Consider the following 13,480-nt stretch of genomic DNA (forward strand, 5'->3'; position numbering starts at 1 on the left):
TGGATGCTAGCTGCCACGTTGGCATTTTCCTACAGAATTTGGATATGGATTATTGATTAATTAGAGTGTGCTTATTATCATACATTGGATGTTTATGGAAATTTGTGTTCGCTCATTATCATGTATTTGCTGTATAGGTTTGAAAGGATGTTAAGTCACTCGGAGCGGCGACCAAGGGACAAGGAGCGCCGTGTTGCATGGCTCAAATATATCGAGCCACTTTTGAGTGCTGTTGGTCTTGTGTTATTAGCACATTTTAGGCGCATGTTTCCCCTTATTCTTAAGTGGATGCATGCCGATGATGATGAGATCGTCCTACTGGTGAGAACAATTTCTTTTCTTTTGACACTTACTGATTTAAGCGTGTTTGCTTGAAGATGGCGTTGGGAATCCTTTCTTTTGTGAAACACAATTATGAGGTTTTACCACCTCTGCTAGTTAGCATTTTGACCATTTTCAATGTGTTCATTTACTGCATAAATTATGGACATAGAAATTCTCAGGTCTACGTTTCATTCTCTGTCTTACTATAGGCAGAGATAGTGTATCATATTCAAAAATGAACTTGACTTTGCAATAGCCTAGTAATGAACTACCTGGCAAAAGTTTCTTTTTTCCCTCTGTTTTCTCAGTGTAGTTGTCATTTGATCTTCAGCATCTCAGATACTATATGCATTGCATCACACTTAAAAAAAAATGATAAGTAAGATTTGCACCATACTTGTCTTTAATAAGATAAATATGTTTCGTGGAGCAAAGATCCTTTGTAAGTTCTTTTCAACACTACCAGTAAGAAGAATCCAGGCATTTCATGCATAACCTAATTAAACATGTAATTATTCATCTCCCTCTTTGTGCTTTCCTCATTAAAAATAAGTTTAGGGCAAACTCAGCACTATTTCTATATTTGATTTTTGTTTGATGTAGTAAGAAATATACTATTTCTGTAATTGTTTAATTATGTGCAGGTTCCGGAATGGATCCAGACTATTTTAAAGTTAACATGGATAAGGGACACACCATATGTTGGAAGGTAAATTACTAGGTAATTATGCTTTATCATCTAATGGTTTTTACAGTCAGGCAGCATTTTGAAGTGCCTTGGAATGTCATTCCTTCTGTTATCTTGCATGCAGTTGAGTGTACGAAACACTGTATCGCAAATAGAATGAGCTGATGATTTTGAGATTTTTTCTTGATTTTATTGAACAAAGTGTTTAGAATAAGAATGTAACTTGCCTTATGAAAGGAACTTAATTCATTTCAAATGCCAGCAAAAAAAAAAAAAAAGTCATTTCAAATGCCATAAACACAATTGTTAATTGCACTTCTGTGGAATGCTCACTGCTGCTTTTTTGTTTTTATAACTAAATAAGTGATTTTTTTTCAGTCTCTCCCTTAAGGATGTTTAGGAAGGTACTACAGTCAGCAATTGTTTCTAGACTGTGGCAGCTCTAGGAATTTTTTTTAGGATGGTCATTTAAAAATTTAAATTATACAAAATTTAATAAAGAAAAAATTTGAATATATCAACGTCTCAAAAAAAAAACACGCAAATACATTAAATATTACAATTTGTTTGTACTAACAAAAAGAATAAGAAAAAAAATAGGCTAATAAAAGATAAAGTGCAAATTAACAATTCTGCATAAAATAAAGTAACCACAATAATTTCATAACAAATCTTATGTAACAAGTTGTTAGCCTGTAATTAGTGGGTAAAACATGTCAATATTGAACCCGAATTAGAATTAGTAATAGCTTACCACATAAGATTTATTGTGAAAATGTTGTAGATGTAGCATTACTCTTATATTTATTGAACTTAAATTTTTATGATTCTCAAGTAAAGGTGTTCAACATTTTTATTATGGTGGTCAAAATAGGTTAATTTAGTATATAATATATTTTTTTAAAGTATATAGATATACATTTTCTTTTCAAGTCATGGTGGTCACAAAACATATTAGTTTAAAATGGTTATTTATATAAAAAAAAAAATTTGCATGTATAAATTTTTTTTTTTTTTGACAATACCACCCTCACAAACAACTGAACAAGTAGAGCCGCCATTATTTCTAGATGGCAGTTAATGGTGATGTAAGTGACAATTAGAAGTTAGTCCTTTGTGAACTTCCATTCAAATGTGGCCTTTGTTGCTTTGTGAATCGGAAGTATTTTTTTAAATCTCATACTTGCGTCCTGCTTCAAAACCTTCCTGGCATACAGCAGATTTGGAAACTAGCCTATGCTTGCTTATGTAGGGCATTTTGGTGTCTGAAAAGTTGTGGTTTACTGGCTTGGGATTGTGGAAGTGTTTTAAGGATCTGTATGTGGGTTTTAGTTTGATATATTTTTTTCCCCAAATAAGTATAGATTATGGTGTAATTAGGGTTATTGGCAAAGGGAATTGAATCTTGAGAGAGATTGGTTTATGGATATTTTGACATGTTCACAATTCTGCAAATTTGGTGTCAGGTTGGTTGATGAATTCACAATTTTGTATAAAGAGGCTGCAATGAAAAGGGCTCGCGAAGAAGTTAGCACGCATATTCTTCAGCTACTGACCTTACTCCAGAGCAGTAAGGGTTCTGTTATGATTTCCATGATAATAGAGGAGTTTTACATAATTTCTTCCTTGATCTTTGATTTGTTCTTTTATTATTCTTCCTATCCTTAGATGCAAAGGTATGCTGGGGCAAGCACAAGGACGATCCAAACTTGGCAAATCTTGAGTCATCTTTAAGTGGAAGAGGAGCAGCAACGGTAAAAACCATGCTCTTTATTACTGCGCATACTTGACAATGGCAGTGCAGTTGTCATCACAGGGTTCACAGCCATTGAGAACTTACTGAGCTTGCCATTCCATTTTGTGAGTTACTTGGCCCAAAAGTCTGGCCGTCAGTGATATTTGGAAAACAAGCTGTACAAGTTGCACCTATGCAACTTTGTGTGTGTGGGTGGGTGGGGATGTAGCAAGCTCATTGAGTTCCATTTCCTTCCAATCTTTCTGATCCTTTTTTGTCATGCTGCCCCTTTGTCCAATTTTAGTTATCGACATTTGTTTTTGTGCTTTTGTAGGTTTCTTTTGAAATGGAAAGAACATTATTTATGCAACTAAAATCATTGCTATTGTTTCTGATAACGAATTTGGATATGGATTATTGATTAATTAGAGTGTGCTTATTATCATATATTGGATGTTTATAGAAATTTGTGTTTGCTCATTATCATGTATTTGCTGTATAGGTTTGAAAGGATGTTAAATGAGATGTTAAGTCACTTGGAGCGGCAACCAAGGGACAAGGAGTGCCATGTTGCACGGCTCAAATATATCGAGCTGCTTTTGAGTGCTGGTCTTGTGTTATTAGCAAATTTTAGGCGTATGTTTCTCCTTATTCTTAAGTGGATGCATGCTAATGACGATGAGACTGTTCTACTGGCTAGAATTTTTTTTTTTTTAGCTTATTGATTTCAACGTTTTTGCTTGAAGATGGCTTCGGGAATCCTTTCTTTCCTGAAACACAATTATGAGGTTTTACCACCTCTGCTAGGTAGCATTTTCAATGTATACATTTACTGCATAAATTATGGAGATAGAAAGTTTCAGGTCTACGTTTCATTCTTGTCTTACTATAGGCAGAGATGGTGTATCATATTCAAAAATGAACTTGACTTTGGAATAGCTTGGTAATGAACTACCTAGCAAGAGTTTTTTTTTCCCTGTGTTTTCTCAGTGTGTAGTTGTCATTTGACCTTCTGCATCTCAGATACTATATGCATTGCATCACACTTCAAAAGAAGAAAAAAAATGATAAGTAAGCTTTTTATCATACTGGTCTTTAATAAGGTAAATATGTTTCATGGAGCAATTTTTTTTTTTTTGAGTTATTTTCAACACTACTAGTAAGAATCCAGACATTTCATGTGTTAGAATTGTGTGGTTAGGTGACTAAATTTACTATATCCCAATAGCTTAAGCTTTTGAGGCAATCGGTAATTAAACATCAAGCATAACCTAATTAAACATGTAATTATCCATTGCCCTCTTTGTGCTTTCCTTGTTACAAATAAGTATAGGGCAAACTCAGCACTATTTCTGGAGCTGATTTTTGATGTAGTAACAAATATACTATTTCTGTAATTCTTTAATTGTGTGCTGGTTCTGGAACGGAGCCAGACTATTTTAAAGTTAACGTGGATAAGGAACACACCATATGTTGGAAGGTAAATTACTAGGTAATTATGCTTTATCATCTGATGGTTTTTACACAGTAAGTCAGAATTTTGAAGGGCCCTGGAACATCATTCCTTCTGTTATATTGCATGCATTCTAGTGTACAAAACACTATAATAGCAAATAGAATGAGCTGATGAATTTGAGGTCTTTGCTTGATTTAATTTAACAAGTGTTTGGAAGAAGAATGAAACTTGCCCTATGAAAGGAACTTAATTCATTTCAAACAATCCAGCAGATGAAGAAGAAAAAAGAAAAGGAAAAAAAGACATTTCAAATGCCATAAACATGATTGTTAATTGCACTTCTGTGGGATGCTCACTGCTGCTTTGTTGTTTTCATAACTGAATAAGTGATTGTTTCTTCAATCTCATTCTCATGTCGTTGTACTGGTCCTTCAAACTTCCAAAGTTTGTGATTTCACTTTCTTCCAACCTGTTATTTGTACAAGGAAAAAGAATGTAGGTTTTAATGACTGATCCCCCCCCCCTCCTTAAGGATGTTTAGGAAGGTAATACAGTCAGCAATCATTTCTAGATGGCGGTTGGTGGTCATGTAAATGACCATTAGAAGTTAGTCCTTAGTGAACCTCCTTCCAAATGTTCTTAGTTGCTTTGACCTTGAATAGGAAGTATATTTTTAAGTCCCATACTTGCATCCTGCTTGAAAACCTTCCTGGCATTCAACAGATTTGGAAACCAGCCTATGCTTGCTTATGTAGTGCATTTTGGTGTCTGAAAAATTGTGGTTTAAAGGCTTGGGATTATAGAAGTGTTTAAGGATATGTAGGTGTGTTTTAGTTAGATTAGTTAGAGTTTCGTAACATACATGTTTTTAACATGGCCAAATATGGAATCTGCTCCACTTTTATCTCTCTCCTCCAAAAACAAGAACAAAAAAATCATAAAATATAAGATCAAATAGGAACTAGCAGAACACTTTTATCATGGAATTTTAAACCACATGTAAACAATTTAAATTTCGGTCAAACCTTAGGTGGGTAAAATATCAAATTTCAAACCAAAGGTGAGTTAGTTCTAATTTTCCTTAGTTTGATATATATATATATATATATATATATATATATATATATATATATATATATATATGTATATATATAAATTATGGTGTAATTAGGGTTTATTGGCAAAGGAAAGTGAATCTTGAGAGAAATTGGTTATTGTATATTCTGATATGTTCACAATTCTGCAAATTTGGTGTCAGGTTGGTTGGTGAACTCATGATTTTTGTATAAAGAGGCAGCAATGAAAAGGGTTCTCGAAGAAGTTATGATAGTGACGTTATTACAAGGTGACGGCACATTAAGAAGCTGACGGAAGTTCACCTGTTACATACTGAATGCACGTTAAGAAGCTGACGGCGATACGCTATCCGTCAACTACTGTCATTGACACCCCTTTAGCATTCATGGCCATGCCCCTTACGCAGCAACATTAAGCCGACGGATCACGTGGACGAGTCAGGGGTGACGACCTTGGCTGTAAGGTCTTTGGCTGATGTCCTTGGCTGACGGACCACGTTGGCGTACGTAAGCTGACGACAGTATAGGAGTTACACGTGGGCTGACGACCTTGGCAGGTGAAGGCTGAAGGAATAACCCAACTTTCATTTTTAGCCTATCTTGACCTCTGCTTATGTGAGCATAAGGAAAGTTCTTGCGCTACGCGTTCGACTTAGTTAATAAGATTCCTATAAGGAAAGGGCTCAATACAATAGGCAAAGATCCTCGAATTGCTCTCTTAAAAAGGAAAGTGCTTCTTCACCAAGGCGCATATTTCGGCCACACACTACTATATATACCCCAAGACCCTCATGACCCAAAGGTACGCACAATTACCTCAACTCTGGCACTCTAGGGTTGTTTAAAGATTCTGACTTGATCGTCGGAGGGTCTTTGGCCGGCACCACACCGGTGCTCTCTGCCAACCACCTACTTTTTTTTTCTTCGCAGGTGTTGCTTCAAATCGGTGGAGTATTAGCAGCTTACTGGTGATCTTTTGGGCATCATCAAGTTAGAATGCATATTCTTCAAATACTGATCTTAGTTTAGTTGACTGGTTCATGTCCAATTGTTAACTTGTTCGATTTTAATTTTTTCAAGTTTATTTATATTATATATTTGATTGGTGTACAAGGAAAGAGGAGAAAAAGATGATATATATATATATATATATATATATATATATATATATATGAAATTAATATTATTCATTTATATCCACTACTTTACATCAATATTTATAATTAATACTACCTAAAAAAAATATTCACAATTAATGTGAAAATTAGGGGTGTCAAGCTAATGGGTTTTTAAATCAAAATCACCATTTTTGGGTTGAAAAAAACTCAAACCCAACTCATAACAAGAGTCCACATCCAACCCACGTGGGTCAGATTGGACTTTAATTTTATAAAGAAAAAAAAAAAAAACTATAGCATTAAAATAGCAACAGTTAATAGTATTACAAGTGTTTGCTATCCATTCTAAGTGATATCAAATAATTTTATTCCAACTTAGTTGAGAAACAACATAGAACAACATAATTACATAAGTATTACAACGATTTGTTGCCCCTCACATATTTTGAAATGAGAAAATAATATAATAGGTTAGAGTTTCTAATTTATATCAAGGATCGAGGCAAAATAGTAATTAAAAAAATATATAATATATACTAAATATAGATAGGTCAAGTGGAGTCAGGCTAATTTATGATTCTACAATCTACTTAACCGAACCCAATGGATTGGATCAAGTTTGCGTCAGTTTTGGCAAGTTACAAGTTGACTCCACACCCTTAGCGAAAATATCCACATTTTACAACATGAACACAACATGAAACACGATAACGCTTTGAAGCACTAGTACTACTTGTTTTAAAAAATACTACTTTAACACATCAAAAAGTTACTTAATCTATGTTAACATAGCATTTAAGAGAACTACATCCCTTAGCGTGATGGTCACTTCACAAGGTTCTAACTCTTGGGTCAACCGGCCAAGGGTTGAAATTTAAATCTTCAAGAAGAAGTTTCACACGCATATATATTAAAAACATCAACATTAAATTTCTTTACAAAAATCATATTTTAACACACCAAAGGAAAAAAAAAAAAAAAAAACCCACCACCATCGCGCGAAAGTAAAGTTAGAGGATTTATATGAATTTCAATTAAATTTAAAAAGGTGTAACTTACATTTTAGCCTCTCTTTTATAGGAATTTTTAAAAAAAAAAAAATTCACATGGCAGTACATGTGTCATTTGATGTGGCATAAATCTTTTTTTTTTTTTTTTGCCATTATGCATGTCAACATTTTTCATCACTTAAGGGCATGGATTATTATGACAGTACCAAAAGATGAGACTAAACTGTCACATTTCAAAACCTGAAGGAACAAATTATAAAAGGTAGGAACGAAATAAATATTTACACAAAACCAAAAGAAAAAACTTGTGAAAAATAGAGTCAGGATGCTAGGTTCTTGAAGTGAGGTAGTTTGTGGATACTACTACTTGGTAAATGGTAACCAACCCTACCACAGAGGAAGAATAATGACTAATGGAGCAATAGCTCTATTGCACCTGATCCGAATCCAATCACCCAATTCAATCCTTTCTCCTACCGAGTTTTCCAAGGGCGTCCTATTGAGAAGGAAAGTCAGGAGAATTTTATCTAACAAGTGGAAGAGTCAACAATTCTCCCAACAGTATCTGATCTGCTTCTTGGTAAAATTCTACAAGAGGTTTTCAGTTGAGGTTATAGGAGGCACTTGACATGCTCTTTCCTTTTATATCAAGTAATATATTGTTACTGCTGGTAAAGCCGCTAATTGTTTTCATATGCTCTTGGTTAGTTTTTTATCCAAAAAATACAAAATAAAATAAAAATAAAAACCCACCGAGATCACAATACTCATTAACTAGATCAACATCCATAATACATGGATTTTGCAGATTTTGGGGTCCATATACCCATGGCCAAAAAATGAGAACGAAGAACTAAATATATAAGTACATTTTTTCAGTTTAAAAAAAGTTCACACAAGCCTAAGATTACAATATTACCAACTGGATGGATGGGGGTACCTTTGCTTCAAGCTGGCTCTTGGCAAGAAGTCTTGCAGTTTGTTCGATCTTCAAATTAGCACTCGCAAAGGGAGTTCGCTTGACAATTTGATCGCGAGGATCAATCAAAATTTTCTCAAGTGCCACAGCATTCCTAATGAAGTACATGACAAACTCAAATTCACACATGCGTCCAGCATATCCGTAAATTTCCAACACCTTGAGGTATTTATGTCGGCATTTGATACCCCTCCTCATTTTTCTTGTGTCATGATCTTCGACATTTATCCATGGCATCTACAAAGAGAAAACGGAGTTATCTCATTATTGATAAAACACAAGTATAGAAAAAATATGTATATGCACCTAAATGAGTATCGATAGTAGCTGAATATAATTTACTAGAAAGAACAAATATGCAGATACAATCAGTAGACAATCAAGGGGGGAAGGAAAAAGCATCAAACTTGACAATTAGTTTGATTGTAACAAATAAACTAGGAAAATGTCCCAAGCAACTGTCCAATACCAACCAGGATCTTACAGCGTTTACTAATATTACCTGTGACAGCTTTGGGATTACACACTGTATATATCTGTTATTACAAACGCTACCTCATAAGCTAAGCGCATGTTTTCTTCAGCTGAGCATCGAAAGATGGATTTAAGCAACTCTCAACAGAGATTCTGCATCATGAAATCATGGAAGGACTTATAATACCTTCCTTCACTAATGCCAAACATTTTTGGAAAAAGGCCATTGTGAATCATAAGGCCTAGGAACTTACCATATCCAAATTTACTTTTTTATTTCGTAGACTGAAGATGACATTCTCAGACCCATAAAACATTCAATCCATCCAAGTTAGAGTCTAATTTGGTAAACAACAAAAATAGGCCTAAATAAATAGGCATGCTACTTACAAAAGCATAACTATTGGCTTAATTTCTTAAATTTCTTAGTTTGACTTATCTAATTCAATCCCACAAGTAACCCATGGGTTTGAACTTCCAACCTGATCCTTCCAAGGTTGAGGTGTTATTACCATCCTTTCTAAGATTGGATAATAATTTACTAGAAGTGGTTCCACTAAAGCATATAAGTTCAATTATGAGAAAGAAATATATCCTTACAAAATATGAGTGCACGTAAGAGATTGCATAGAATATAACAGTTATGTCCAAAAGAAAAACCTTCAGATTGATTCATGATATGATATTAATTGCACAAACAGAGTGATGATTCATATCACAAATACCAACACAAACTAAACAAGAACAAGAAAACAAAACCATATAGTGTCAGCAAGAGGCAAGTCATCAAGCCTAAATATAGATATCCTGCAGATGAAATGGTTAAATCATCAATTAAATGATAGGAGGTGAAGAATATGCAAGAGCCAACACATACAAAAGCTGCATTTCAAACAGATGAGGCATGTTGTATGAGTGCATATCAAAGAATCATTATCTAGTATTTAATAAACACTCACCTTCAACTCAAGTATCTGCAAGTAAGGGCATGCGTTTATCAAAGGAGTCAGTCCAAGGAGATTATCCTCTCCCCATGCTCCAACTTCTAATACCAACTTTTTAAGATTTTTTAATCGAGGAAATAATTTACTACCTATTTCATCCTGGAGAAACCAAAAAAAAAAGAAAAAAAGTAAACAACGTGATAACATATGGGATGGAAAGAAAGGGCAAACACATAAAGAAATACTAACCACAAAGCCATCAATTAATTCAAGAGTAAGTACTTGTAGCTGAGAAAGACAGCGAGAGAACTGGGGGAGGTAGTCATTTAGCAACGGTCTACCGAAATATCCGTTTCCCACACCGATATAAAGATCAACAAGCAATGGCACATTTTTTATAAACAAGTCTATATCCAACCCCGCATACTTAAATGAAATAAGGCTTGTGTCAAAGATCTCAACATATTTTAAGCAAGTGCAGTAGACTACCTCCAAGTGTTTCAAAGAAAGGGACGATCCAGAAACTCTTAATTTTACCAAATGTCTTGATCCACATACAGACAATTGCTCAAGCTTGGGACAATTAGCTAAAAAGTACTCAATAACTTCCTGAGTTATGCCAACATTCTTCAAATAAAGATCTTTGAGAAACTTAAAGCCACAAAATGTTGGAGTACGGGTGCTAAGAAGATTCAAACAAAATTGCTCACTAGAACACCCGCAACTTTGGCTTCTCCAAAGTCGTTTACACTTAGACCTACAACGCTTTGAAGACAAGGCATTATAAGGACGTTGCCCTAACAAGTCCATCTCAAGCCTCTGAACTTCCCTTGTCATTGCAAACTCGATCCAACTACTAATAGCATGCGTAGAATTTTGATCCAAATCAAAAGAAATCCTGAATTCATTTATAGTTGAGACTTCATATTGTCCCAAAACATGATCCACCCATTTGACATACATAGGCCCTGATTGAATTGTGTCTGTTGCCTTTGTAGCGTCAAAGTCAAGTATCGTAATAGATGTCCACAAATACCTCCATCTCCTACCAAGGATACTAGTAGCCACCGCTTCTCTTAGTGTCAATTGTGAAAGTATGGAAACAAGAGTTTCACTAGACAGGTTACTTATGTAATCCTCGGAAACAAATTTTCCCTGAAATAACGGATGAAAACAAAGAAAAAGAGTCAGCTAAATCATAAAAACACTCAATTATAAATAAATAAATATTGGCAGGATGCAAGTCGCACCCTTTTCTCCATTGATTGAATCCCGCTAATTCTTCGTTTGCTATGATGCAAACAAGCAGAGATCTGCTAAGCAAAAATCAGATGCACATTGAAAATTTGAAATTAGTGCCCAAGAAACAATAATTTGATGAAAAGACAGAAACTTGTTAGCAATTTAGCAAATTTTAGTTTATGCTTAAAAATAAAAAAAACAAGTTTAGCAAATAATAATACCATGCAAAATTGATCAAGGTTTAAGACCTTAAATACAGATCAGATCTTTCATAAAAATAAAAATAAAAATACAGATCAGATCAGTCTAAGCCTACCACTATTTCAACTCCTCCAAAACTTTAAAAACAGAACCACGAAAAACCAACAAAAATCCCTCTTTTTCCAATCAAGGCGAGGTAAGAGAGGTAGGGAGGAAGGAGCGGCGTCTGCGGAGAGGTGGAGGAGTGAGCGGCGTCTGCAGCGAGATGGAGGAGTGAGCGGCGTGGTTAGGGAGGAGCTAGCGATCTCTGCGGCGAGGTGAGGGATGAATGTGCGGCTAGGTGGATGAGTGAGCAGCTCGGTGAGGGAGGCAGGGACCGACGAGACCAGTGAGGTGGAGGAGGGACCGGCGGCAGCAAGTGAGAGAGAGAGAGAGAGTGAGGGAGAGGGAGGGGTGGCTGAGAGTGAAGGAGAGAGAGGCGGCTGAGAGGTGAAAAATTAGGATCAGGAATATGTTTTTAGAAGCGATGGAGCAGTATTTATACCTATGCTTTTAATATTTTTTTAATTACAACCTCAAATTTTGGATATTTAAATTTTAAACTCTAAAATTTCAAAATTTTAATTTTGTTGTTAAATGACACATCATCGTACCAATGTATTTTATATTTGTCAAATCAGCCACAAAACTAAGTCATTTTAGTGATGACCAAATGAAGAGCTGACATACATCAAAACTACGTCGTTTTAAGTATAAACTTAAAACAAAAACCGCTGGCCTAGACGACACAATTTCAAGCTAAATTCTAAAATTTAAAAACAAAGAACACGAATAACTCACACCTCCCTAGCCCAAACCCCTTGGCTCAGACTGAACCCAGATAGACCATCAACTCACCTTGTGATCCCAAGGGGCAGCGGCGAAGAACCCAGGCGACAACAGTGACAGTGGCGGCCACACCGATAGTGAGCTGCCCTTCTCTTTCTCTCTTTTCGGATTTGGCTTGTGTAGTCTTAAATCCTACTTCCCAACATTAAATCGTGGCATCACACCAATACAATAGTAAATTTAAACCATTGGAAAAATGAAATTGAAAAACATTTGCTTCATTTCGGGACTAAGTTTTAGAAAGGATGTGATTATAAGACCGTCCCTCTCTAGCTCTCAAAAAATTAAATAAATAAATAAAAAGCTCTTAGACCGAAGCTCTAACAAACCTTTTAAAGTACATAGAAAGTGTTGTAGGAACTAAGGTTTTTGATACGTACACTATTTTTGGAGAGGGAATATATAGCATCACACGCACGCTAGAGATGGGATTTTTTTTTATTTTTTTGGTTCCACGGCAGTTTCAATTTATTTTTTATTTTATGAAGAAGTTGTATTAGTGCTTGACTACTAATGTGAGAGAGAAATTTAGAGGTGGAAAAAAAACAAGTTAGTGATTAAAAAAAATGCTACATTTGTGGAAAAAAAAAACAGTTTTATTATTTTCTTTTCAAAAAAAAATTCTACTAATACTTGACAACTAATGTGAGAGAAAAATGTGAAGGTGGGAGAATTTTTTTTTTTATATAGCTAAAAATTAGGAGTTTTTAAATTACTAATTTTACACATATGTTTCTATGATTTAAGCCTTAAAAACTGATGAATTTGAGGGTATTTTGGGCCTCTAAATTGAGGATCTCAAATAGAGAAACTCCTTAAATAATAATATAGATAATATAATAAAGGATAAAATTTGGATTTGACTAAAAAATCCCGATTTATCTGAACCTTTTAGATTTAATTGATGAAATTCTAGCTCCACTACGTTTAGAATCTAAAAAACACAATGTGAGCTACAATGACTAAACTACCCAACTTATTAGGACTCTAGGAGCAATAGCATCTGTCAGTCTAAATTTTTCCATCTATTTTAGCATAAGAGCCTACTTTTTCTATTTTACACTACCACTTTTTCAAAATACCTACATCAGTTTATCTATTATACACCATTTTTTATTTAAATAATATTTTTCTCACATTTTTTATTATATCACACCTACCCACATACAGCCCCACCCACCATTAGCTCAAGCCGAAGGGGAAGAGAGAAAAAAAGAATTAAAAAATTATTTACACATGAACATAATATATGCATAACTACTGTAGCAATTTTGCATATGAATAGTGTTATAGATGGATTGATGTGTGTAGTTTTTGAGCAAAATTGTGTAAAACTCAACAGTTT

At 34.6% G+C, this 13,480-nt stretch overlaps 1 protein-coding gene and 1 long non-coding RNA gene across 2 annotated transcripts; one reads left to right on the forward strand and one right to left on the reverse strand.

Moving 5' to 3' along the window:
* Window positions 1–2,405: 2,405 nt before the first annotated feature.
* LOC142637040 (uncharacterized) lies at window positions 2,406–3,440 on the forward strand. The gene is made up of 3 exons (XR_012844508.1): window positions 2,406–2,582; window positions 2,681–2,766; window positions 3,250–3,440. It is a non-coding gene; the product is annotated as an uncharacterized LOC142637040 (long non-coding RNA).
* Window positions 3,441–8,146: 4,706 nt separating this feature from the next.
* Window positions 8,147–11,772, reverse strand: LOC142633577 (F-box/FBD/LRR-repeat protein At4g26340-like). The gene is made up of 5 exons (XM_075807821.1): window positions 11,363–11,772; window positions 11,055–11,117; window positions 10,054–10,959; window positions 9,820–9,963; window positions 8,147–8,623 (listed from the first exon to the last, which is right to left on the reverse strand). The coding sequence occupies exons 2-5, from the start codon at window positions 11,064–11,066 to the stop codon at window positions 8,315–8,317; spliced, it is 1,371 nt and encodes a 456-aa protein (XP_075663936.1). The 5' UTR covers window positions 11,067–11,117; window positions 11,363–11,772; the 3' UTR covers window positions 8,147–8,314.
* Between the last annotated feature and the right edge of the window lie 1,708 nt (window positions 11,773–13,480).

Source organism: Castanea sativa, chromosome 5 (assembly GCF_040712315.1).
Source record: "Castanea sativa cultivar Marrone di Chiusa Pesio chromosome 5, ASM4071231v1".
Taxonomy (NCBI): Eukaryota; Viridiplantae; Streptophyta; class Magnoliopsida; order Fagales; family Fagaceae; genus Castanea; species Castanea sativa.